General features: G+C 64.5%; 3 protein-coding genes across 3 annotated transcripts; 1 reads left to right on the top strand and 2 right to left on the bottom strand.

Moving 5' to 3' along the window:
* Positions 1–102: 102 nt before the first annotated feature.
* Positions 103–5,474, bottom strand: ENTPD7 (ectonucleoside triphosphate diphosphohydrolase 7). Its single transcript, XM_055719654.1, has 12 exons — positions 5,327–5,474; positions 5,071–5,244; positions 4,745–4,950; positions 4,529–4,673; positions 4,019–4,122; positions 3,889–3,945; positions 3,280–3,425; positions 3,030–3,196; positions 1,920–2,244; positions 1,736–1,821; positions 1,453–1,614; positions 103–1,282 (listed from the first exon to the last, which is right to left on the bottom strand). The coding sequence occupies exons 1-12, from the start codon at positions 5,332–5,334 to the stop codon at positions 1,054–1,056; spliced, it is 1,809 nt and encodes a 602-aa protein (XP_055575629.1). The 5' UTR covers positions 5,335–5,474; the 3' UTR covers positions 103–1,053.
* A 1,340-nt stretch (positions 5,475–6,814) lies between these two features.
* Positions 6,815–10,201, top strand: SLC25A28 (solute carrier family 25 member 28). Its single transcript, XM_027799642.2, has 2 exons — positions 6,815–7,702; positions 9,092–10,201. Exons 1-2 carry the CDS (start codon positions 7,687–7,689, stop codon positions 9,607–9,609), a joined length of 534 nt encoding a protein of 177 aa, XP_027655443.1. The 5' UTR covers positions 6,815–7,686; the 3' UTR covers positions 9,610–10,201.
* Positions 10,202–19,103: 8,902 nt separating this feature from the next.
* On the bottom strand, positions 19,104–21,389 carry NKX2-3 (NK2 homeobox 3). The gene is made up of 2 exons (XM_055720765.1): positions 20,864–21,389; positions 19,104–20,162 (listed from the first exon to the last, which is right to left on the bottom strand). Exons 1-2 carry the CDS (start codon positions 21,204–21,206, stop codon positions 19,522–19,524), a joined length of 984 nt encoding a protein of 327 aa, XP_055576740.1. The 5' UTR covers positions 21,207–21,389; the 3' UTR covers positions 19,104–19,521.
* Positions 21,390–22,542: the final 1,153 nt, after the last annotated feature.

Here is a 22,542-nt window from a genome sequence, read left to right as displayed (position 1 = left end):
TGGTACAAAGCAACGCTGTGAAGACATACTGGACCCCAGTCATGCCACCGGGTGGGAGCTGTCACTGCTGGGGAGGTACTTGCTAGAAAACGAGACTAGTGCTGGATGGCTCAAGGGGGTTGTTTTATTGCAACAGGAGTGAGAACAGCTGAGTTCAAGTAAAAAGTGACAAACTTCATTGGGTCATTGGTGGGCTTCAGCCCCAGGGGAGGAAGGCTTGTGCCTGTGTGTACAGCCACAGCCTAGACCTGCCCTGGGGCAGTGAGCTGGGCTGGAGTGAGGTGCTTCCCCCATGGGCAGGCCCAGCCCACACTCACAGGGGAGAGAACGACATGTCTTGGTGGTAGTGCCCGATTAACATGGGATGCCACAGGGCAGACATGCCCAGGAGGAAATGCGTGAAAGGAAAGGCAGCTCAGTTAGGTGGTACCTTAGGAACCAACCTCTGAGCCCTCAGGACTGTGCCTGGGACATTGACTAGGACAGGAAGACATGGCAAAGAGCAGGACGTGTCCCAGGGAATGCTCAGAGAGGGGCCCGGCTAGTTGGTGGGACTCAGCTCACCTGGCTCCTGCAGTAACTTCGCAGCTGACTGCCATTCCCAGTCTTTGGGCTTGTGAGGGACCGCAGAAAGGCCGTCCCAGGTGACGAGCTACAGCACAACCCACCAGGTTGGCTCTGCCAGCTGGTGGCTGAGTCATGGGGTGGCCCAGTGCTTCAGGCCACAGTCGTGGGCTGGCCGCATCTATGATAGTGTCCTGCTTATCTGAGGGACCTGCCAGGGCTGCAGCCTTGAGCCTGCTGGCAGCAGAGGACTTTGCTCTACACCGCATATTGAGGCAAAGGCCAGAGGCCAGGGAATGCAAAGATTAGCACTGGGGTGAGGCAGAGAGGGAAAGCCCTGGTGTCTGTAGCTGCCTCAGCCCACAGGCTCTGGTTCTGATGTGGAGATGGAGCGCAGAGTCGAGATGGGAAGAGTCCAAGCCCTCAGAGCCCCAGCTGTCAGCCAGTCCTAGTTCTGCTGGTGCAACTGCATGGTGGGTTTCACCGGCATCACGGCCCATTGCCCTGGCCCAGGGGCACCACCACCTTGTCCAGCCAGAGCAGGGAGAGCTGGGCCGAGCGCAGCTGCCGGCGGTGGATGCGGCGCAGCCGCAGGAGGTAGAGGACTATGGCCAGCACTACAACCAGGATGCAGGCGAAGAAGAGATAATGGTTGTAGACAAAAGAGAGTCGCAGCCAGGAGGCATGTGCTTGCCGGATGCTCTCCTGTCGGAGATCCCTGTGGAAAGTCAGGACCGGCTGTGAGATGCCATGGGGTACTACCAGGGTCTGCACCGCCACTCCCACTCCCCTTACTGGGGGTGGCAAAGCCCTCACCCAGCACGGTAACTCCAGCTCCTCCCCAAGCACCCTTCCATCCAAGCAATGCCATCGGCGAGCCCATGGTACCTGAGTGGCAGAAACCGTGTCTTGTAGAGGATGGCTCCCAGCGTCCACTGCACCTCCCGGTCATACACCAGCTGGGCCGTGCGTAGGCTGGGGTAGTCCAGGGGGAAGCGGAAGCCCTGGTGAAGGACTTGGTACATCCAGGCCGATTTGAAGCACTGATACCTGCAGGCACGGCACGCGGGAGCATCAGCCAGATGTTGCCACCTACACCGTGGTCCCTTACCCCAGTGAAAGCCCCCCACAGGAGGTTGAGCCATGGCACTCGCCCAGCAAAGCTGCTCACTTCAGCCGGTGCTCATCAGCGTGCGCAGAGTAGAGGCCGCCACGGAAGCGCTGGGTCAACACCTGCCATCGCTGGCTGCAGTACTCCTGGGGGAAGGAGTTGGGGCTCAGCAGTGAAACAGCCCCTGCTCCCTCCCAGCTGCAAGCACAGCAGCTCCCCAGCCCCAGGCTGGGGCAGCACCCACCTGGGCAGCAGATGTGAAGGTGGGGGCACTGTAGTGGCCGCCCAGGCGCAGCACGTCCTCGGTGCAGTAGAAGAACTCAGAGAAGCCATAAAACTCACTGTTGCTGAAGTCGATGGGCGCTTTGTAGGCCCCCACCAGGGAGGCCTGGCTGCTGTTGGGCCCAGCCAGGAGGGGCTGCAGCAGCTCTGCACAGGCTGACCAGTCCCCTCGCCCCCGCACATACAGGGTTCGCCCGCCCCTCACCACCGTGTCCTCCAACCCTACAGGCAGGCAGGGGTCCAGGAAGGGTGTCTCAGGGCTCAGCCCTGTCTGCTGGCCATGCAGGCTGGAAAACAGGCCAGGAAAGAAAGATGATTGCACAAGAGGTCCTGTACCACCCCCCAGAAGCCCAGTCTAGCACTGCCCTGCATCCATATACCCCCTGCACCAGACCAGGCTGCGCCCCTTTGTATCCCAGCAGTGCTGGCACCCACCCTGCCACCTCCTGCCAAGGCCAAACTTGCCAAAGCTGTCACACTGACCGGTGGCCATGTGCCCCAAGCACCTGCGAGGTGTAACAAGGCACAGCCCACCCCACCCAGCTCACGGGGATCTGTGCCCCTGTGCAGCCCCTGTGGATCTGGAGGCAGGGTTTGCTCCTGGCACAGGAGTACCTGAGCACCAAACCTCTCCACCTCTGGCGACAGCTTCACGTAGCACTCTGGGAAGGGAAGGAGAGACAGGAGACGGAGAGCTCGAGGTTGGGATGCAATGGAAAGATGTGCTGAGTGAATCAGTAGTGCTGAAGAAGGAGGGGGAAAGTCAGAGCAGGAAAAGTCAGAGCAGGAAAAGCCAAAAGCCACCAGAGGGGCCCCTCCGCAGCCTGCCACGAGGGAAGGAAGAGGAATGCAGGGAGCTGCAGTGCTGATAATGCGTGCTGGGCTTGGAGAAGGGCAGCACCCGCACACCCTGTGCCAGCCCAGGCATCTGCTGCTGCCACTGTGACTAAGAAGCTGTTATCGCCACGGGCGGCTCTTGGGGCAAATCCAAGGGGGAGAGGGTGGCCTGAAGGAACCAGCACCCCATTTTGCAATGCTGCAGCAGGGGCACCACTAGGTGAGGCAGCAATACCGGTTGTGCACATAGGTCTGGTTCAGCACAAGCTCCTCATAGCGCTGCCGAGCAAAATTGCCCCCAAAGCCGAGAAAGGTGTTGACATAGACACGGTACATGTGGCCAGTATGCTGCACATCACAGCCCAGGTTGAATTCTGCCAGCAAGCTCTTCGCAGCCTCCTCCTGGGAACACAGAGAGGTCCCTGATCAGCAACGACCCAGGGAAGGCAGGGGCTGCTCTTAAGGCTGGCCAGCCAGACACGCACCTGCTGCAGGGAGAAGGCTCCAGAGTCGGGCACTTCATAGGCAATCTGCAGGGAGGCACCCCCCATGTCCAGGATCCCAACCGTTCGTTTCCGAACCAGGGACTCTCCCTGGTCCCCCAGCGCTACAGTGACCACCACATCCTCCTCTGCAACCCACAGCAGCATGTCAGCGATGGGTAGGACCTGGGGCAGTATCTCCTCCCTTCCACCGTTACGCCCCCCAGCAGCCTCATGGGGCTCCTCCACCCCTGCAAGCAGCCCCCAGGGACCACTTGCAGGGCAGCACGTTCTGGCACTTGGAGCTGGCTGCCCCCCGGCTTTGTAGGTTCCCCCAAAGCATCCACTGTTGGAAGCCACCACAGGAACACCGCTACAAACCCTCTCTCCCAGGTTCTTCTCCCAAAATGCTGCAGGTGCTCCCCTGACACAGGGACTTGTTCCTGTGACAGGAGCAGGTGCCCCTCCAGGTTCAGGAGAGTTTCACACATGTGGCTGGATCAGGTATTGCCTGACCAGAGGGGCAGACACTGCCTGCTCCAGAGCTTGCTCTTAGCTCCAGTGCTGGGGCACTCAGACCTTCCCAGCTGCTCTATGAGCAGCCAGACTCACCATCCTCATGATCAAACCGGCCCAGGACAAAGTTGATGCCGATCCAAGCATAGACACCTGCATGAGACAGAAAGGGTCATTACAGCAATAGACTAAACGGAACCAAGCAGTGCTTTGTGGCAGCTCCTACCTTCCTGTTTCCCCGAGATCACTTCTGCGTGTGATTTGGAGAAGAGGAAATCAAACTCCAGGGGCACGTTTCTCACCAAGTTCTCCAGGATTGCAGCTTGGTGCCTGCAAGAGCACAGGAGAGGGGCACACACTGAAGGACCTTCACCAGTGACACTCCTTTGGGGGAGCACAAGAGACAGCAGGAATCCCTCTGCAATACACCCCATGTCCAGCCCCACAAGTCCTGCTGCTGCACCCACTGCACTTTGGACACGAGGAACTAGATCTATTCATCTGAGGCTTCAGTAAAATGCGTCTCCTCTCAGCTCCCTCCCAGCGTGTTCAGACTCTCCTCCCGCAGCCCTTGCCGCTTGCCCCAAAAACGCACCCTTTCCTTTCTCCAACACCCCCCCCCCGGATTCCTAATTCTCCCACAAGGATCAAGACGGGGAAGCTGTCCCCCTGCTTCTCACGGCTGAGGGATCCCAGCAGGTCCCTGGCCACCCCGGACGAGGCCAGAGGAGCTCACCCCTCGGGCAGCAGCCGCATGCCCGCCGTGCACAGGATGTAGAGCGGCGTTTCCTTGTGCTTCTGCGCAGGGATGTGGGCTGCGGCGAACTGAAGCAGCGGGCGCAGGTAGGGCGTAGCTTGCGTGGGGGCCGCTGCCGAGATGCCTGCCCGGGGAAGGGGGGCGGTGAGCCGGCCAGCCCCACCGCGGGCTGCAGCAGAGACCGGCGGCACCGACCTGGCTTAATTTTCTTGACGACGGGGCGGCTGCTCCGGTCCCTCATCTGCCTGATGTCCAGCAGGTCGTGGGGGTTCCCGTTGTGCGGGGGCCAGAAGTAGACGAAGACCCGGGACCCGCTGCTCCCGCAGTCGACGACCACCCCGTAGTTAAGGGCCGGGTCCTCCGTGTCGGTGGCCGTCAGCTCCTCTGCCCGCGCCAGATACCTGCGGCCCGGGGGAGCGGGGGGGGACACGGGGCAGGGCGCCTCAGACCCGGCGAGCAACGCTGAGTCCCGGTCCCTCGGCAGCTCCCCGGTCCCCCGGCAGCCCCCGGTCCCCGCTCACCTCTCGTCGCGCCGGGCAGCGCGGGGCGGCGCGGCCCAGCGGCGGGGGGCGGCAGCCGCCAGCAGCAGCAGCAGCCCCACGGCGAGGGCCGCTCCCAGCGCGGCCAGGCGCTGCCGCGGCCCCGGGCACGGGCAGGGTCCCGCCGACCGCCACGACGGGCAGGAAACGCCGATCCTACGGGTAGAGGCCACTGCTCAGCACCAGCACCGGCCCCGGGTCGGCCCCGGCCCCAGCCCCCCGGGCCGGCCCCGCTCACCTGGCCATGCGCGTCTGCCGCTGCCCGCCCGCGCATCGCCCCGCTGCCGGCACCCGCCGCCCGCACCGGCGGCCACGTCACCAGGAGCCGCCGGCGCGGCCAATAGAGGCCCCCGCAGCCGAGCCCCGCCGGGCGGCGCTCCGCCCCCCGAGGCAGCGGCGCCCAATCGGCTCGGGGCGGGAAGGCGCCCCCAGGCGGCCGAGGGCGCGCCTGGCTTCGTTCTTGCTCCCTGGTCCGACCTTCGCCGGACGACGTCACCTAGAGACCGCCTACCGCCAGTGCCCAGCCAATCCGGAGCGCCCAAATAAACAACACGCGCCGAGAGCCGGAGCGGCGGGAGCGGCGGCCAATGGCGGCTCCCCGGCCCTGCAGAGAGGCACCGAGAGCGGGCAAAGGTCGCGGGCCCGTCGCCCAATGGGCTGCGCGGCGGGGCGGGGCGAGAAGTTGAGGTACCCAATGGGCGGCGCGCGTCGGCGGGGCGGGGACTACGGGCAGCCAACTGGCAGCCCGCCCGAGCGCGCCGGAGGGAGCGGCCGCCAGTGGCGGCGTTCGAGCCGCGGCGGCGGCGGCCAATGAGCGTGGTGCTCGGGAGCGGTGGGCGGCGGGCCGAGCCAATGGGCGTGCGGCGGGGGTGGGCGACGGGCGGTGGCGGCCAATGGGTGCGGCAGGGCGGGGCGGAGCTGCTGGCGCGGGGCGGGGCGGCGCTGCGCGGGGCCGGGGCGGCGGCGGCGGCAGCGGCGGCGGCGGCGCCATGGAGCTGGGGGCGGGCGCGGGGGCGGGCGCGGGCCCCGGCGCGCGGGGTGGTGCGGAGTCGGGCCGCGTCCTGCTGCTGCTGATGGGCGGCGGCGGCGCGGGCCGGGCGCGGCGGGGCGGCGCGGAGACGGAGGCAGAGCCGGGTCCCGGTGCCGGCCCGGGAGGGCCCGAGGCGGCGCGGAGTCCCGAGCCGCGCTCCCCACCCGCCCCCGACTACGAGGCGCTGCCGCAGGGCGCCGCCGTCTCTACGCACATGCTGGCGGGCGCCGTGGCGGGCGTTATGGAGCACTGCGTGATGTACCCCGTCGACTGCGTCAAGGTGCCGGCACCGGTGGGGGGCGCGGCGGGGCCGCGAAGGGGGCGGTGGACTGGGGCCTGGCGGGGGAGGGAGGCGGGGGCTGCCCCGGCTAGGCCGCGCCGGGCCCGCGGGGGTGACGGCCGTCCGCCGGGGCCTTGTGTTGCAGACGCGGATGCAGAGCCTGCGGCCGGAGCCCGCCGCCCGCTACCGGAACGTGCTGGAGGCCCTGTGGCGCATCGCCCGCACCGAGGGGGTCTGGCGACCCATGCGGGGCCTGAACATCACCGCCACCGGCGCCGGCCCAGCCCACGCCCTCTACTTCGCCTGCTACGAAAAGTTAAAAAAGACGCTGAGCAACGTTATCCACGCGGGGGGCAATAGCCATGTGGCCAACGGTACTGCTCCCGACGCCCCGCCGGGCCGTGGGGGCTACCGGGGGCCGCCCCCCGCCGGGCCGGGCCGGGGAGCGGGGTGGGGAGCGGCAGGGAGGGCTGGGCCCGTCCCACTGGGCCGCGGGGCATCAGCCCCTGCGGGGCCGGGGTGCCACGGCCCCGCCGAAGCCCTGCGCTCTCCCCATCTGCCAGCTGGCTGCACGGTGCCTGCTGGCCTGGCACCGGGCAGGGGGATGTGCTGGTCCCGCACCTGCTGTGGCCGCTTCCAGGTGTCTGGCTCGAAGCAGGTCAGTGGCCCCGGCTCGGAAGGGTACCGGTGGACGGGAGCTGCCCGCAGATGAGCTGGGACCGGCCGCGGCCCCATGGGTTGGTCGTGCCCAAGCTCGCCCCAGGAGTGCCACATGGTTTTGGAGCCCATCGCGCCTCGGTGCCCGTCACTCGTCTCATGGAGCCGCCACGGTGGGGAAGGCGTGGGGCTGAGGGGAGCGGGGCACAGCGTGCCCTCGGCAGGCGTGTGCCGGAGTGCCGGCGCGTGTCTCTGCTGTGGGGCTTGGGGACACTGGCCATCCTCGGGGCCCCTGCCAGCAGGTGGCATTGGCCTGTCCCCCAAGGGCTGGGCCCGAGTAAGTCCCGGTCAGCCCACAGGACTTGACAGCCTGTCACAATCCTCTCCCTCTCTTTCTTGAGCTCTCTCCGGGTGGGAACTGCTGAGGACTGGCCAGCCTCTTGGAGGGGAGACGGAAGCCGCTTTCATATCTCGCCCTCTTCCAGGGGCCTCCTCCTGTCCCTCGGCAGGGGACTCGGGGCTGTGGTGGAGCCTCGGGGTCCCTCACACACGCACACCCCCCCTCACATGTGGCAGTTCTTGTTTTGCAGGTGCAGCCGGGTGTGTAGCAACGTTGCTCCACGATGCAGCCATGAACCCTGCCGAAGGTAACGATGGTCCTGGCCTGCCAGGGAGGGGAGGATCAGGGTCTGCCCAGGCCGCTTGGGTCCCCTCTGCGGCATGGAGGGTGCTTTCCTCAGTGCTTACCCAACTGCAAGGAACCGCTGGGGGCTGTGGCTCTGGTTAGGGAGCCCTGTGGCTGCCCATTATGGTGGGGGTAGGTAGAAGAGATTAATTCTGGGGACCACAGCAAACCCCAGTTTCTGAGGAGCCAGGAGGGCACCAGCCTTTCACCTAGGGGTTTGGCTGAGCAGGAGAAAAGGGAAGAGAGGTGTGATCTGTACCACTGAAGTTATTCTCAGTGTGTGGGAATTTGGCATTACTGTGGTGAGATCTCAGAAAGATGTGGTATAGTTCTGGGCCTGTGTTCAAGAAGGAAGTGAAAAGAATGGGGTATGAGAAGCATGCTTGAGATGTCAGGAGAAGGGAGATCTTTTCTTGTGGAATGTCTGGGTCTGGAAGGTACCTATTTTCTTGAGCCTGGTATGTATGAAAAAGGCAGAGGGAGTTTGTAATTATTACAACTTCTGTGAACATGGTGGGAGAAGGAGGAATAACAAGGAAAGGCCAGTCATGAACACATTTTTTTCTTCTTAAAACGAGGGCTTGTGACAGTGCAGGTTCCAGCTGATCTGGGCCCAGCAAGGCTTCTGCCAGCCCACTGCCTGGCTGGGGCCCTGAGGAGCAGGCAGCTGCATGGCCAGATTGTTATCATTCCTTCCCTGGAGCCCGGCTTCTTATCACAGCTGTAGCTGTTGTATCATTTTTAGCTTCTTGTGGCCCTGTAGAAATAGAGGGAGGCAGGACAGCAGCAGACTGCACTCTGGGCTCTCCCGCCCTACTTTTGGATGTGTTGAGGGCATCTGGTTGTTGCCCCGGAGTGGCTGCATTTCAGCAGCAGCTGCTAATGATCACTGGCTGGTGGGCTCTGCGATGTGCTGTGGTTATTCTGGGCTACATTGGGGGTGGTTGGGGAGGGACAGGCTTGTCCAAATTGAGGGCTGTCTGGAAGATAATAGATGGAAGGGGGTGCTTCTGACTGCACAGTAGCTCTGCAGTGGTGGATGGGGAGACATCGGTCATTTGGGAGCGAGGGTGGATGTGTACAATAAGTGCCTGGGTATTGGGATGTTTGCTGGGGTTGCCGCAGCTGTGGGGCTTGCAGGTGGTCCAGCAGATATAAACGGCTGCAGTCCTGCCTGCAGGACATGTAGGGCACTGCTGGTCTGAGTTGTCCATCATTAGCTCTTAAGCCAGCGTGACCAAACTCCGGGCACCTGGGAGGAAACCTGGCTGTGCACTTACCCTTCTCTCCCCTTTTCCCCTCCGTGCCTGGGTCCGGGCTGCTGCTGTTGGCTGCTGCCGTCTGTCCCAAGTGGTCAAGCAGAGGATGCAGATGTACAACTCGCCTTACCAGCGTGTGACGGACTGTGTGCGGGCTGTGTGGCGCAACGAAGGGGCTGGAGCTTTCTACCGCAGCTACACCACCCAGCTCACCATGAACATCCCCTTCCAAGCCATTCACTTCATGACCTACGAGTTCTTGCAAGAGCAGCTCAACCCCCACAGACAGTACAACCCAGGCTCCCATGTGGTCTCTGGAGCCTGCGCAGGGGCTGTTGCTGCTGCTGCCACTACACCTTTGGACGTTTGCAAAACACTGCTCAACACCCAGGAGTCCCTGGCCTTGAGCTCCAACATCAGCGGACACATCACAGGCATGGCCAATGCCTTCAGGACGGTGTACCAAGTGGGCGGCGTGACCGCCTACTTCAGAGGGGTCCAGGCAAGAGTCATTTATCAGATGCCCTCAACAGCAATTGCCTGGTCCGTGTACGAGTTCTTCAAATACATCCTCACCAAGCGCCAGGAGGAGCGGCGGGCTGGGAAGTGATCCAGAGCCAAATGCTGTTCCAGACCTGCTTCAACTCCCCCCCTGGTTTGTCTTCTGACCCCTCTCCCTTTTGGTTTGGTTTGTGTTGACAAGAGGGGGCAGCGAAGCCCTTTGGGGTTTAGTGATGCCAGTTTTTGCCTGTGGCTGCTGCAGTTCTGCTCAGGCAGCGCGGCTTGTTCTCTCCCAGGGTAGTCCAAGATGTCCTGCTGGGAGCTGCAGCCCCGGTCACATCCCCTGGCACTTCAGTGGAGCTGTGCTCCTGTCCTTCCCTTAACCAAAGCCTCCTCTCATGCAAATTGCCCCTCCTCTGAGGAGAAGGTGAATGTCCTACCTTGCCTCTGGCAGGGCCAAGCTGAGCTCACAGCCACCAAGGAGGGGGCAGGGAGGTGGCACTGGCTGGTATGCTGGGGGCTTTGTCTGGCTCTTGGCTGAAGCAAAGCGTAAGCCTTGCCGTTGTCTTGTAGCACGCACACGTGATGCTGACTGCCCCGGTGGTGGTGGGGAGGGGAGGGGAGGATGGCACTTGAGGGGAGACTGTAGGTTTGGTTTTGTTCCTGCTCTTGACACTTCCAATAAAAACAGTTCTGCTCTATCCTCATGGCCCTTTCTTATCCCACATGGCCCAGCTCCCAGCACTGCGCCTTTCTGACTGGGCCCAGTGCTGAGCTGATAGGTGCCAGGGGGTGAAGGGAAGCGGCGTCTGGGGGTGGCGGTGGGAGGAGAGGGCCTGCCTGGCTCAGCCACCCTGGCCATCTGCAGGGAGGAAGGTGGTCCCCATCCCCTTTGGCTTGTGGCCCATTGCTTGCTGCTGGCGTGAGTTGTGACCGCACCGGAGAAGCTGAGGTTCATGCTCCTTGGCCAGGCAGTCCTGCACCCTCAGTCTTACCAGGAATCCTGAGGATGCTTCCAAACTGCTCCAAACAGGTGTTGGCAGGAGGGTCCTGGGTTGTGTGTGTCAGGAACAGAACAGGAATTTTGGTGTTAGGTCAGGCTGGAGGGCTTTGCACCTCACACAGGGAATTTGGGGTTCAGCAGAGATTTTGCCCCCTGATTTTGAGTAATTAAACTAGTTTGATGCTCAATGAACATCTTAAAATTCTACCAACACACTTGCTCAAGGTGCTAGTGTTTTTGTCCAATCTAATTTTTTTCTAATCACATTAATAGAATAGCTTGTTTTTGTACATGTTAATATCTGTCTAGATACTGACTTCGTTTAGGGAACCTGGACCTGTGAGCCATCCTCGCTGGGTTTGTACTGAGCACTGAAGTTATCACCTAGTCGTGTTGACCTTCTTTCCTTGAGCCAGGTGCCCTTGGATGATCCTGGCTCTCACAGGATGCTCCCATAGTGCTTGTAGGAGGGGCATTTGTCCCACAGTGCCATGCCCAAAATCACTCCTGGAGGAAATGCATTCACACCTGTGGTATGTGCTGCCAGCAAGCATCTGGGTTGGCTCAGGGCTGCTCCAGAGGATCCACTGGCCTGGCCTGCACAGAGGGCTGCAGGGGTGGGCTGTGGCAAGGGGAAAGAGGGGTTTTCCTGTGGCTGGAAAGGCTGCTAAGTGAGCAAGGGCAATGTGCAATCTCCGGGAGCATTGGGCCCCAGTGCTGTTGCGGGGCTGGAGGACAGGGGCACCCACACTGAAGGGTGCTTGACACTCCACCCAAGGCCCAGCCCAGCCCCAGCTCCAGCTTTACCCTGAGCATCTCTCTTGCCCAAGTTCCTGAGTGTGGGTGATGGATGCCAAGTGACTGCCCATGGGATTTTCAATGGCTGCCCAGAGGTCTGGGTGTCCCTGGACACCGAGCAGCCACAGCCACTGCTCTGCAGGCCGGGTCCACCTGGGTTTACGCTGTGCCCATCCTCTGCTCCCTAGCATGGCTCCTGGTTCTTGGATGAGAAACTCCTTAAAGAAGCAAAAGCCTCTAGAGCCTCCAGTTTTCTCACCATTTCAGGAACTGGGGCTTTAAGAAATAGCCTAAGTATTGCAAGATTTGGCAGCCCTGCGGCTCCTCCACCCAAGAGAGAGAAATCTGAGAAGCAGAAATGGCTGGGAGAGACCAGGGGAGGATTAGCTTGGCGGGCAGGGCATTAGACAGGAGTTTGCAGAAGACGGGTATGACTGGGCTCTGCTAGGATGGGTCTCCCTGCCCAGAAGCCAAAAGCTGTTGGCAATGGAGCTGCAGCTTTCCTTTAGCCCTCGCTGCATGCTGGAACAATGACAAATCCTGCAGAGGGAAAGGCATAAACATGGGCTGGGGGGAGATTCACACTATTAAATCCATCAGCTGCTGGAAGAAGCTCTATAAATGTCAGTGGGCAAAGTCATGACTGAAGGTGACTCTGGGATGTTTCCAGGAATAACTGCCCACAGAAGTGTGGTGGGAGGGAGTGAGACCCCCAGGAACAAGGAGATGATAAGTCAGCACAGTGTCACAGAGATGCTACCATGTGAGCAATTGGCCTGAGTGCTCTCCTGGCAAGGGCATGGCCTTTCTGGTCTCCTGGCACTTTGTCAGCTTACCCAGCAGCAGCTGAGTGTCGCCCAGTGCAGGCAGCTGCAGGCAGCAACATCCCTGCAGAGGATGGTGCTGCCTGTGAGGAGTCTGGTGCTGCAGGGATGGCAGGGACACCCAGGGGGTTTCCAGATATCCTTTGGGCCAGGCCACGAAAGACTGGAAAAATCCCCTGTTCTGCTGCAGTCTCCATCGCCTGAGCTGAAGCCCTGCTGCAAGAGTGAGGGCTGGCCAGGGCAGTGAGCAGCTGCTCCCCAGCTCTGCCAGGGTGGGGGTGACCCCTTGCCAGCCAGCCTGGTCCCCCGGTACCTTTGGCATGATGAGATGCCCAGAGGTAATGGAGTTATTGACTGGTTCAGCTATGGCTGCTGCCTTTCCAAGGTCTGATCATGCCTCAAGTGAAGCCATGCTGGTCTGGGTCTGTCCTGTGGCCTCCTAGGTATTTGGCTGTGCGTCGAGTAAGATCCCTCCTACAGCCTCTTCTGAGTAAAGAGACTATTTTTGGCTTTCCAGCAAGGAAGCCACGCTCAGCCCGGGAGAGTTTTGGAGACAATCCCTTTTCCTTTTGCCTCCTTGCAAGATCCCCAGTTACATCCAGCACAGGCAGGGATTTGCTGCCTTGCCTTCCCATGTCTGACTGCCCCTTGAGCCCTGTGTGCTGCCACTGGTGCTGAGGGGGTCCCAGGTGGGGTGAGCCCCACAGCCCCCGAGCAAGCAGAGCCAGGCAGCACTGCCAGCCTTGCACTGTGCCGGGTGATAGATCCGGGGCTGCCACAGCTCTGCCATGGCACAAGCCCAAGCTATTTCAGGCAGCCCACGCCAGGAGCAGCTGAGGAGCCCCCAGCCACCTTCCTGGGGTAACTGGAGACACCTGCACTCCTGCAGGTTAAGGGGCAGAGCTGGGGTGAGGGGAGCTGGGGGGGGGGGAAGGGGTGAATTTCCTGCAGAGCAGGAAGGGGAGACCCCTCCAAGCATATCTGCCCCATGCCTTCAGCCAGGGACCAGCAGGCTGCTGAGCTGCTCCTGCCTCAGGACCCACACACAGGGTGCTGAGTCCCAGCCTCCAGGGGCCTTTGCCAGCCCAGCTCAGGGGCAGATGGTGGGGGACAAGGGTGCTGCCCTGCCAAACCACATCCCTGCCCGTCCTCTGCTGGCACCCTGGGCTACCCTGAGCTTTCCTGTCCCCAGCTCCTCTGCAAAGGGTGCCTGACAGCTCTGCTTGGTGGGAGGAGGTGGCTGGAGCCTGCAAGGAACACAGAGGTGGGCTCCCAGCCTCCCTCTAGCCCCGACCCACCCTGGCTCTGGGATTCCTCAGGGCTCTGTCAGACCCCAATAAACTCATACAAGTTCTCATGACCCCATGGCCTTACAGCGGTGGTAAACGTGGGCGCCAGAGCTGCTGGACACAGAACAGACATTGCCTTTGGTGGGTCTTGGGAAACCTTCTTCTGATCCGTGTTGCTGCCTGGGTTAAACTGCTGAGAGACAACTCCTGGCTGAGCTGGTCTCAGCCTGCCAGGCTCCAGCTGAGCATCAGTGTTGAGGAAGGCAGGGAACACAGCCTGAAAGGTAAAGCTGAGGCTGAAAACCTGCTTTTATGGCTGTAAGGAGCCACCGGAGGAAGCAGTCCCCAGGGCTGGGCTGGGACTGCTCTTGGCGTGTCTGGTTTGACTGGGAGATATTGGGAATACCCGTTCTTAGTGCAGGGGTGTGCGTAAAAGTCCCCTGACAAAAGACTGCAAAGTGGCCCTGGGAAGATGCTGCCTGGCTGGAGCTGGAGTGCAGTCAGATGGCATGTTGCACTGGGGAGGTGGCAGAGGTGGGAGAATTGCTGCTTCGGGGCTGGATGGGGTGGCAGGAAGGGTCACTCTCCCAAGGGCACATGGGTGAAGGCAGCTCAAGTGTACTGTGACACTAGAGCCTGCTCTGGGATCAGTCTCAAAAGCAGCTGAAACAAGGGCTGTTCCAGGAGTCTGGGGGCTCGGGGGGGCTCCAGCCCTAACCTCCAAGGCCCAGCACGTTTGCAGGTATTGCACTGACGACAGTGCTAGTCCCGGAGAAACCCTGCAGTTTCCCGTCCCCGCCCCAGGACACCTATGGCATGGGGGCTGACATAAGAGCCTCCTGGCAGGGCACAGACCATGCCTGGCACGGCTAGGTGGGTGCCGGGAGAAATGCGAATCCAAGCAGGCTTCTCCTCTGTCTCCGGGAGCTTTTAGATGCCCATTAGACCTGAGCGGTATGTCACCCGGCGCATTGCCAGGGGCTCTAAAAAGGCGAGGGAGCAGGGAACCGGGCCGAAATGGGGCTGTGCCTCCGCTAGGGACACAGCTCCCTCTGGTGAGGACGCAGCTCCAACAGGCACCAGGCGCTGGACGCCACAACCATCCCAACTGTCCTTGGTCAAGGACTTGCAGGGGTTGAACGCGGCAGCTGGAGGCTGCGGGCAGTGCCAGGGCATCGGTAGGTGGGGGAGGACAGGGGGTGTCCCAGAGGACTCCCCGACACTGAGTGAACCGCAACGTCTTGGGGCAGATGAGATAGAGCTACGAGCCTGCGGGACCTCGCACAACGACGCTGGATACTTGCGCGCAGTTGTAAGAACACTGAGCGCAAAACATGGCTCGCTAGGAACGGACCTGCACGGAGGCTGCGAGAGGACACCGGTCCTGTCCCCAGCTCTCCCACCGCAGCGGGGCACGCGTGGGTGCTTTCGCGGCGTGTACACGCCCGGCGATGCCGCCTGGTGCCGCAAAGCGGCTGCGTGTGCGGCGCCCCCCGCTCCCGCAGAGCCCCGCCGCGGACAGGCGCCAGCCCGCCCAGAGCCACCGCACCCAGCCAGCGTGTCCCACTGCCGTCCCCAGCGCCGGGCTGCGATGCCAGCGGGAGGAGGCAACCCTGCCCGCCGGCCCTGCAGCCCTCCAAGCCTGGCAGGGGCACCCGGGCACCCCCAAACCCGGCCGGCATCCTGCGGCGCGGGGCGGCGGGGACAGAGGGGTACCTGTCGCTCCCTGTCCCCGGGTGCTGGCCGATAGATGGCGGTGGCGTATCTCGCTTGGGGACAGGCCCCGGGAGCAGTGTCCCTGCGGGCGGCCGGAGGGAGCTGGGGTCTCCAGGCAGCACCCCGCCGGCAGCCGGGGACCCCCCTGGCCTCAGCAGCGCCCGCCTGCAGCTGCCCCGGGCGCGGCGACGGATGGCCCCCGGGAAGGGGTCTGTGGTTTCAATTGCCCCGGCGGGGGAAGGTGGCACGGGGCAGCCAGCAAGGGCTTGGCAGGACCGAGGGGCAGCTCCAGCCTTCGGCAGCGCTCTGCCCTGGGGGGGACAGAGATGCGGTCCCCTGCTCTCGGCGGGTCACCTGAATCCCTCGCAGCAGCGCTGTGTCTGGTCTCCCTGTTGTAGAGAGGAGAGAAGGAACAGCTAAAACACGGGGGTCTCCCCACACTGCTTAGTCAGGTGTAGTCGTCTTGTGATGCTTGGGACAGGCTGGAGGGGTAGGGAGGGTCTGTGGCCATCGGTGGCTCATCCAAGAAAGGGAGGCAGGTCCCTGGCCCTCATGCTGGCAGGCAAGTAGTGGGAGAAACCTTCACTGGAGGGTGCCCAGCACAAGTACCAATGTTTTACTTTAATTACCAGTCCATGGCTGGCCACAGCTTTCTTGGCACTGAAGAACACTCGCACAACAACCCCACATTGCCATTGCCAGGAGGAGCTTCCAGCATCTCCAAGCCCTGACATCTCCACAGAGCGCCGGTGGCCAAGCAGCCTCAGCATCTCCCAGCTTGTGGCATGGGACAGCTGCAGTGGGAAGCACTGCAGAGCAGGAGCTGCCACTCCAACCCATACCCTACACAGAGGGGCAAGTGCCAGGCACCGTCCCAACACGCAGCTGGGTCCCTGGGCTCCTGGCCCTGAGGCAGCAGGAGGTGGCTGTGCCCAGGCTGAAGTAGATGGAACTCAAATTCAGCAAGGTCTGCCCAGGTCCTCAGGCAGCCTGGCCGGCCTTGCTGGGAGCAGGCGTCTCACTCCGTGCCCAGGTGAACTTGCTGATGGCAGCAAGTGGGCGGTGAAGAGAGAAGGATGAAGGGTGCAAGGGGGACGGCTGACCACAGCGTGGGGGGAGGGAGGAATGGAAAAGGACATCAGAAAGAAGAGGAAACCAGAGCACATCTGCAGTGCTGCAGAGGGAACAGCATTCCTCCTGAGCATGGAGGAGAGGCCACAGAACACCAGTTAGCACTGGGGTTTGGATAGCGCCTCCCTAGGAACCACCAGACAGAGGCAAGTTCTACTCATGGCCTCTTCCATGGCCAGGAAACTTGAATCAAAAACAGAACCGGAGCCCATGCACAGAGCAGGCCTGAGGCCTGGTAGTTAAAGCCTGGCTGCTCCAACAGTCCTTCCTTTGCTTGAAACTGGTGCGTTGTTTTAGAGAATCTTGCTCCTTGTTGAAATCAATCGGCATTTTTCCACCCCAACTCCCAAACAGCAGTAAATCCCCTGATCATCCATGAAGAAACAACACACGCCGTCTGCCCCTTGAGCATGGCCCTCCCCATCCCTCTCTCCCCAGTGTCCCTCTGCCTGTGCAGCTGCCACAGCAAGACCATGTGGGAGGGAGTCCCACCAGCACCCTGTGCCTCTGACCCCACCAGCAACACCCCGCTTTGCCCCAGGGTGTGGGGTACGGAGTGCGTCACTGGCGGGTACTGCCTCCAGCACGGCCACGCAGCAACTTCCCTCCATTGTGTCTCCCCTCCCTGGACAGCCTGTCCAATCTGCGGTCTCCCACCTTCTCCCTCCCACCGGCCTCCTCCGGCTGTTCCTCCTCTTTGGAGCGCTTCACTTCCGCCGCCCTGCTCCAGGCCCTCCAGCACCGCCAGCTCTTTGTGCTGCTCCGGCCTGCCCACCAGCTCAGGGGCTTTGGGAGAGAGTCTGCAGAGGGGTCCCTCCCACTAACCCACTGCCCTCCCCCCAGTCTGAGCTGGTGGGACAGCTGGGATCTGTCCCAGGAATGGGGCTTGCGATGGTGGACATCTAGAAACTTCCACCGCCTTCCACCGCCATGCCACATCGGCCGGCAGCCAGGCCCCTCGGCATCCCCTGGCTGGGTGCTCCTCCAGCTCTGTGCAGGGAAACTGGAGCTGAGCAGCACATGTGGGTGTCACCAGGCGCAAGTGGGGTGAGCATAATACTGACCTCACACCTACAGCATTGCTGATAATGTGCCCCTTTGCTTTAGTTAACTGTCCTTGCCCTGGACACTGTGGCAATGGACATGGACAGCATGACCTGTGCCAGGAGTCTAGTCTTGCCCAGAGCCTCTGGGTGCTGCTGAGGGGGCAGTGGATTCCTAACCAGCTGCCATGTACCTGGAGGGGACATGCTAAGCTGGGAGCTCCTCTCACACACCCCAGTTTTGGAGGAGCTTGTATTGTGGTTGTGATTCCTCTGGCTTGCATACCAAGGCATGAACTCACATGGGTCCCCTGTTTTTTAGGCAACGGTCTGGCAGAACATGGAGGAAAATGCATCTTTCCTATGGCAGAGACAGATCTCCCCAGCCTGACTGCTGCTGCGGAGAGAGAGCATTACCTATCTTTGTTCTTGGCTATCCTGTTTCTACCCACGAGACCACAGGGCCTTAACCACTCATCTCTGAAAGCCAAGAGTGGGCCTGGGCTTCCTCTCCCGTGACACCTTGCTGCCATCCAACAAACAATCGGCTGGGCGTGCCGCATCCTCTCCCAGCGCCAGTGCCGCGAAGCCTGCCGGCCTCAGAGTGGCTCACGGGACAGTGGGGTGCCATGCCGAGCCAGGGCTGAGTGCCGGGGCCTGTTGGCTGCCTGCTCTGTACCTGCAGTGCTGCTGTGGAAAGAATTCATCTAGCTCCTTTCAAACAGCAGACCCCGAGGGTGCACGTTCAGCTTGGACAGTGGAAACGTGCAGTGCAAAGACAGGTTTAGCAGCGGTCACTACCTGCTGCTTCTGCAATGGCAGGCTACAAAAACCTGGCCCTCTGCTCGTGGTGGAGCAACCACCACACAGGGAGGGCAGGGGGAGGACACGGTGGGCATCGCTGCCCGAGAGGGGAGGCATACCGAGCCCCTGGGCTGTGTCGGTCCCAGCGGCTCCACTGGAAACACCTTTGGGAGCTGCAGCGTCGCAGCAGGGAAATGTGCGGGACGGTGCGGGAGAGCTCCCGGAGCCTCCGGCTTCTGCTGCCGTCTGGGGCGAGCCAGACGGGGCTCCGCGGGTGTCCGGCCCCCCCCGGGCGCGGCTCCGGCTCCGGACCCGGCGGCGGCACTCGGCGGGACCCGCACGGCAGAGGCACGGCCGCGGCGGGGCCGGGACCGCCCCAAGAGCTCCGCGGCGGCGGCGGCGGCGGCGGGACGGGGCGGCCCGGGACGGGGTGGGCGGGGGACGACCCCGCGGCCGGTCCCGCGGGGCTCGGGGGCCTCGGCCGCCCCCTCCCCCTGCAGCCGAGCGAAATGGCTGAACATGTAGCAATAATGCCCCAGCATTCAGGCTGCCCGGCCCGGCCGGCCCTAATCAGCGGCCCGCGGACCCCCCTCCTCTCCCCCTGCGCTCCCAGAATGGGGAACAAAACCCAGCACGTTTCTGCAGCCCCCGCGCATAAAGCGCCGGGCCTGGGCCTCAGTGGGGGGCAAAGCGGCCCGTCAATCTTGGCGCCGGGGCCCCTTTGTCCCTCGCCTCCCTGCCACACCTTTTGTTCCCGAATCCAATAAGCGCCTATTCCCGCTACCTTCCGCGGCGGCTCCTTTCAGCGCCGGCCCGGCGACCACAATGGGCCCGGCTCTGAGCTGCGCGGCCCCATTCAGCGGCCTTGGCACGCTCACAAGCCGGCCGGGCCGCCCTGCCCCGCGGGCACGCCGCTGCGACCGCCCCGCCGCCGGGCACCGACCCCGGCCCCGCCGCTGGGCACCGGCCGCTGGGCGAAGGAGGAGCGGGCGGCGGATATTGCACCTGGTTTATTGACTGACTCGGCGAGCTGGCGCTGGCAGTAACAGATACAGAGTAGATAGAGGGGCCGCGGCACCCCTGGGCCCCGCCGTCGGCTTTTTACAAGAAAAGCTGCTCCGCTGGCGCGGCGCGATCGGCTCCGGCCCGCCCGGCCGTCGCGGGGGCTCCGAGGGGTGGCGGCGCATCGCTGCGAGCTCGGGCGGCTTCGTCCCGCCGCGCCGCTCCGCCCGTCGCCGGCCCCGCACCGCTGCCCGCGGGAGCGCTGAGGTCCCGCCGCGCCGTCCCGCCGCCGCCGCCGGTCCATGGCGCGCGTTGCGCGGCGCGCAGCCGGGCGTCGGTGCGGGTGATAACGGGACCCCGGAGCCGCCGGGCCGTCCTGCCGGTTCGCTCCCGGCCCTCAGTGCGTGCGGGCTACCAGGCCCGGATGCCCTGCAGTGCGCCCTGGCTGCAGGAGGGCCCCGCCGCCGCCTGGTGCAGCGGTTGGCCGCCGCCGCCGAAGCCCCCCAGGCCGCCCACGTTCACGAAGGGACCGGCGGCCGCCGCCGGGCTGCAAGCGGCTTGCATGGAGGCGCCGCCGGTGCCCGCCGGGTAGGTGCAGCCGTAGCCGGGGTTGTAGGAGGCGGCGTTGCCGTAGCCGTAGGCGGGGAAGCCGTTGTAGGAGTACGGCCCGTTGTACGCCGAGCTGTAGCCCTGCGACCCGCCGAGGCACGGCTTGCCGTCGCGGACCAGCACGGGCACGGCCACCCTGCGCGGCGGCGGCGGGGCCGCGGGGCCGCCCAGCTCCAGCGACTTGTCCTGCCGCTGCCGCTTGCACTTGTAGCGCCGGTTCTGGAACCAGATCTTCACCTGCGTGGAGGTGAGCTTGAGGCTGCTGGCCAGGTGCTCCCGCTCGGGCGCCGACAGGTAACGCTGCTGCTTGAACCGCCGCTCCAGCTCGAAGACCTGCGCCTGGGAGAAGAGGACGCGCGGCTTCCTCCGACTCCGCTGCTTCGGCCTCTCCGCCTCCTCCGCCTTCTCCGCCGCATCCAGTGGCTTCTTCAGGACGCAGCTCTCTGCACGGGGGAGCACAGGTCACGGCTGCACCTCGCTCCCGACGAGCGCTGCACGGCGCTCGTTGCTCCCGACGGGCCGCATCGACGGGCCACATCGGCGGGCTAGAGCCCCGCGCCGCGTCCCGGCCGGCCCCGCGCCGCTACGCGCCCGTCGGGGAACCGCGGCGCGGACGGAGAGGCAGCGCCGGGACCGGCCGCCTCCGGCACTGCCTGTGTTAGTGAGGGGCCGGTTCGGCCCGCGGGGCCGGGCGCTTCCCCGCGCCTCCGAGCTGGCTGCGGCGTTCCTGCCGCGGCCCCGCGGAGCTGAGCCCCGGGACGCGCCGCGCACGGCGCCGGGCACCTGCTCCACCGCCTCGTTCCCGGAGGGCCCCGCCGCGGCGGGCGCGGGTTGGGCCTAACCCGCCCCGTTCCTCCCTCCCTCTCCGCTACAAAAATTGCGGAGCGCGGGCCTGCTCCGGCAGCACCGCATCAGGGCCCTGCGGAGGCGCTTCCCGGGGAGGCGGCGAGCAGGGCGCGGCGGCGGGCGGTGGCAGCCCCAGTACGTGCCCGTCCCGACTCGACGTGCCCAGGGGACGCGGCGGCGCGGGCTGCAGCGCCGGGAGCGGACCTTAGCCGGGCGATGCCCAGCGGGCTAGCAACGCACCGCGGGGAGCGAGCGCGGGCCCGTCCCGGCGGGGGAGCGCGGCGGGGCCGATACTCACTTGGGTCGCGGGCCGCGGGGTCCTGCTCCTCTCCCGGGCCAGGGGCCTCGCAGGAGCCGCGCAGTACTGCGTGCACGTAACTGTCGGCAGAGATCCGCGCGTCCGCCTGGCTGCCGGGCGCTGCCATGGGGCTCAGGTAGGACAGCTTCTCCTCCTCCTCTTCCTCCTCGCCGTCGGAGAAGCGGGCGCCATCGGCGGCCGCCAGCAGGCAGGCGGCGGGGTGGAAGTGGTGCTCCAGGTGGTGCGGGAGCTGGGCCCCATAGTGCGGATCCTGCTGCTGCTCCAGGTTGAGGATGTCTTTGACAGAGAAGGGGGTGGAGGTGATGGGGCTCGGTAACATCATCGGGGCAGCGCAAGCTCCCAGGCAGTCCCGCGGGCCCGGCGGCGCTCGGGCGGCGGCTCGGCGGGGAGCGCCGCGCCCGGTGCGGGGGGAGCAGGCAGCGCCGAAAGACGAGGGGCCGCGCCTGCTCCTCTCTAAGTTGCCTCCATTAGCCCGGCGCTGGGGGTCTGCGTTTTGTTACAGCTTCTGCAGGGACAGCCAAGGGCTCAGGAGCCTCCTCTGCCCCGGGCCGGCACGTCACGGCGAGGAGGGGCCGGGGGCGGCCTCGCCATTGGAGGGAGGGGGAGGTAGAGCCGGCCCCCTGCCCGGCTCCGGCCGCCCGGCCAGAAATAGCAATGTATTAAGGCTGCGCTCGGGGAGGCCGCTTCCCCGCAGCGCGCCCCGCCGGCCCGGCACCCGCCCGGCGGCCGCGGGGACTGTGCGCCGGGGCCGGGGTCCCCGCAGAGAGCCGGGGCCGCCGCCGCCGCGCCTCCCAGTGCTAAGCACGTGTAGGTAGGTAGGGACCCCCGCCCTGCCGCGCCCCGCTGCCCCCTGCCCGCACACGGCCCGGCCCGGCCCGGCCCCGGCAGAGCGAACACGTGCGGCCCCGCCGGCCCGGGCTCCGCGCCCCGCCGGCACGGCCGCCTGCCGCCCGCCCGGCTCCGCAAGCGCCTCCCGCCGATCCGCACTCCTCCCGGAGCCGACGGCGGCCCCGCCGGCCCGGGCGGACCGTCACCGTGCGACGTACACGTAGCCGACCCACTCCGCGTGCCCTGGCACTCCCGGTGCCCCGGCTGATCCCCCCGCGACCGACCAACCTGCCGCCCGCCCCTGTCTCCCGCAGCCGGTGCCACGCGCGCTCGCCCGAGGGAAGGCGCGCGCCGCCGCCGCCGCGATCGGTTCCCGCAGCCCGGCGACCGCCAGGCCGCGCCGGGCCGGGCCGGGTGGGCATCCCGGGGCCGCGGTGGTGCGGGGCTGGGGCTGCGAGCGCTATGCCGCGCCCTTCGGTGCTTTCTTTCGTTTTCTTTCGTTTTCTTTCGATTTGTTTCGTTTCTTCCGCCGGGAACGGGCGGCGAGTGGCTCCGCGGAGACACCACGCGCCGTGCCGGCGGGGGATGCACCGAGCGAGCCTGCTGAGCCCGCTGCGTACCACGAGCCCCCGGCCTCGGGGCTGCCCGGGGCACGGGCCGGGCACCCTGGTGCGGCGCGGCGGAGGGTGCCGCAGCCCCGCACCGGAGACCCGCGGCCCCCACACCCCTCCGAGGACTCCGCGCTGTCGCGGCGGGTGAAGCGGGCGCACCGAAGGGGGGGCGAGGGGTCCCAAGCGATATATTTCGTTCTGATTAAAATCCTGCCGCCC

Source organism: Falco cherrug, chromosome 9 (genome assembly GCF_023634085.1).
Source record: "Falco cherrug isolate bFalChe1 chromosome 9, bFalChe1.pri, whole genome shotgun sequence".
Classification (NCBI taxonomy): domain Eukaryota; kingdom Metazoa; phylum Chordata; class Aves; order Falconiformes; family Falconidae; genus Falco; species Falco cherrug.
Note: the sequence above shows the minus strand (reverse complement) of the source record. Positions and strands in the feature narration are given on the sequence as shown.

Bases quoted from the DNA above. Each gene is read 5' to 3' on its own strand.
- ENTPD7 (XM_055719654.1), bottom strand. The intron at 4,951-5,070 runs GTGAGCGGGGAC...CCCGGGCCGCAG, and splicing joins GCTGCCCGGCGCGACGAGAG to GTATCTGGCGCGGGCAGAGG. The intron at 4,123-4,528 runs GTGAGCTCCTCT...GTGCTCTTGCAG, and splicing joins ATGCGGCTGCTGCCCGAGGG to GCACCAAGCTGCAATCCTGG.
- NKX2-3 (XM_055720765.1), bottom strand. From the start codon at position 21,206: ATGATGTTACCGAGCCCCATCACCTCCACCCCCTTCTCTGTCAAAGAC. The intron at 20,163-20,863 runs GTGAGTATCGGC...TCCCCCGTGCAG, and splicing joins CCCCGCGGCCCGCGACCCAA to AGAGCTGCGTCCTGAAGAAG.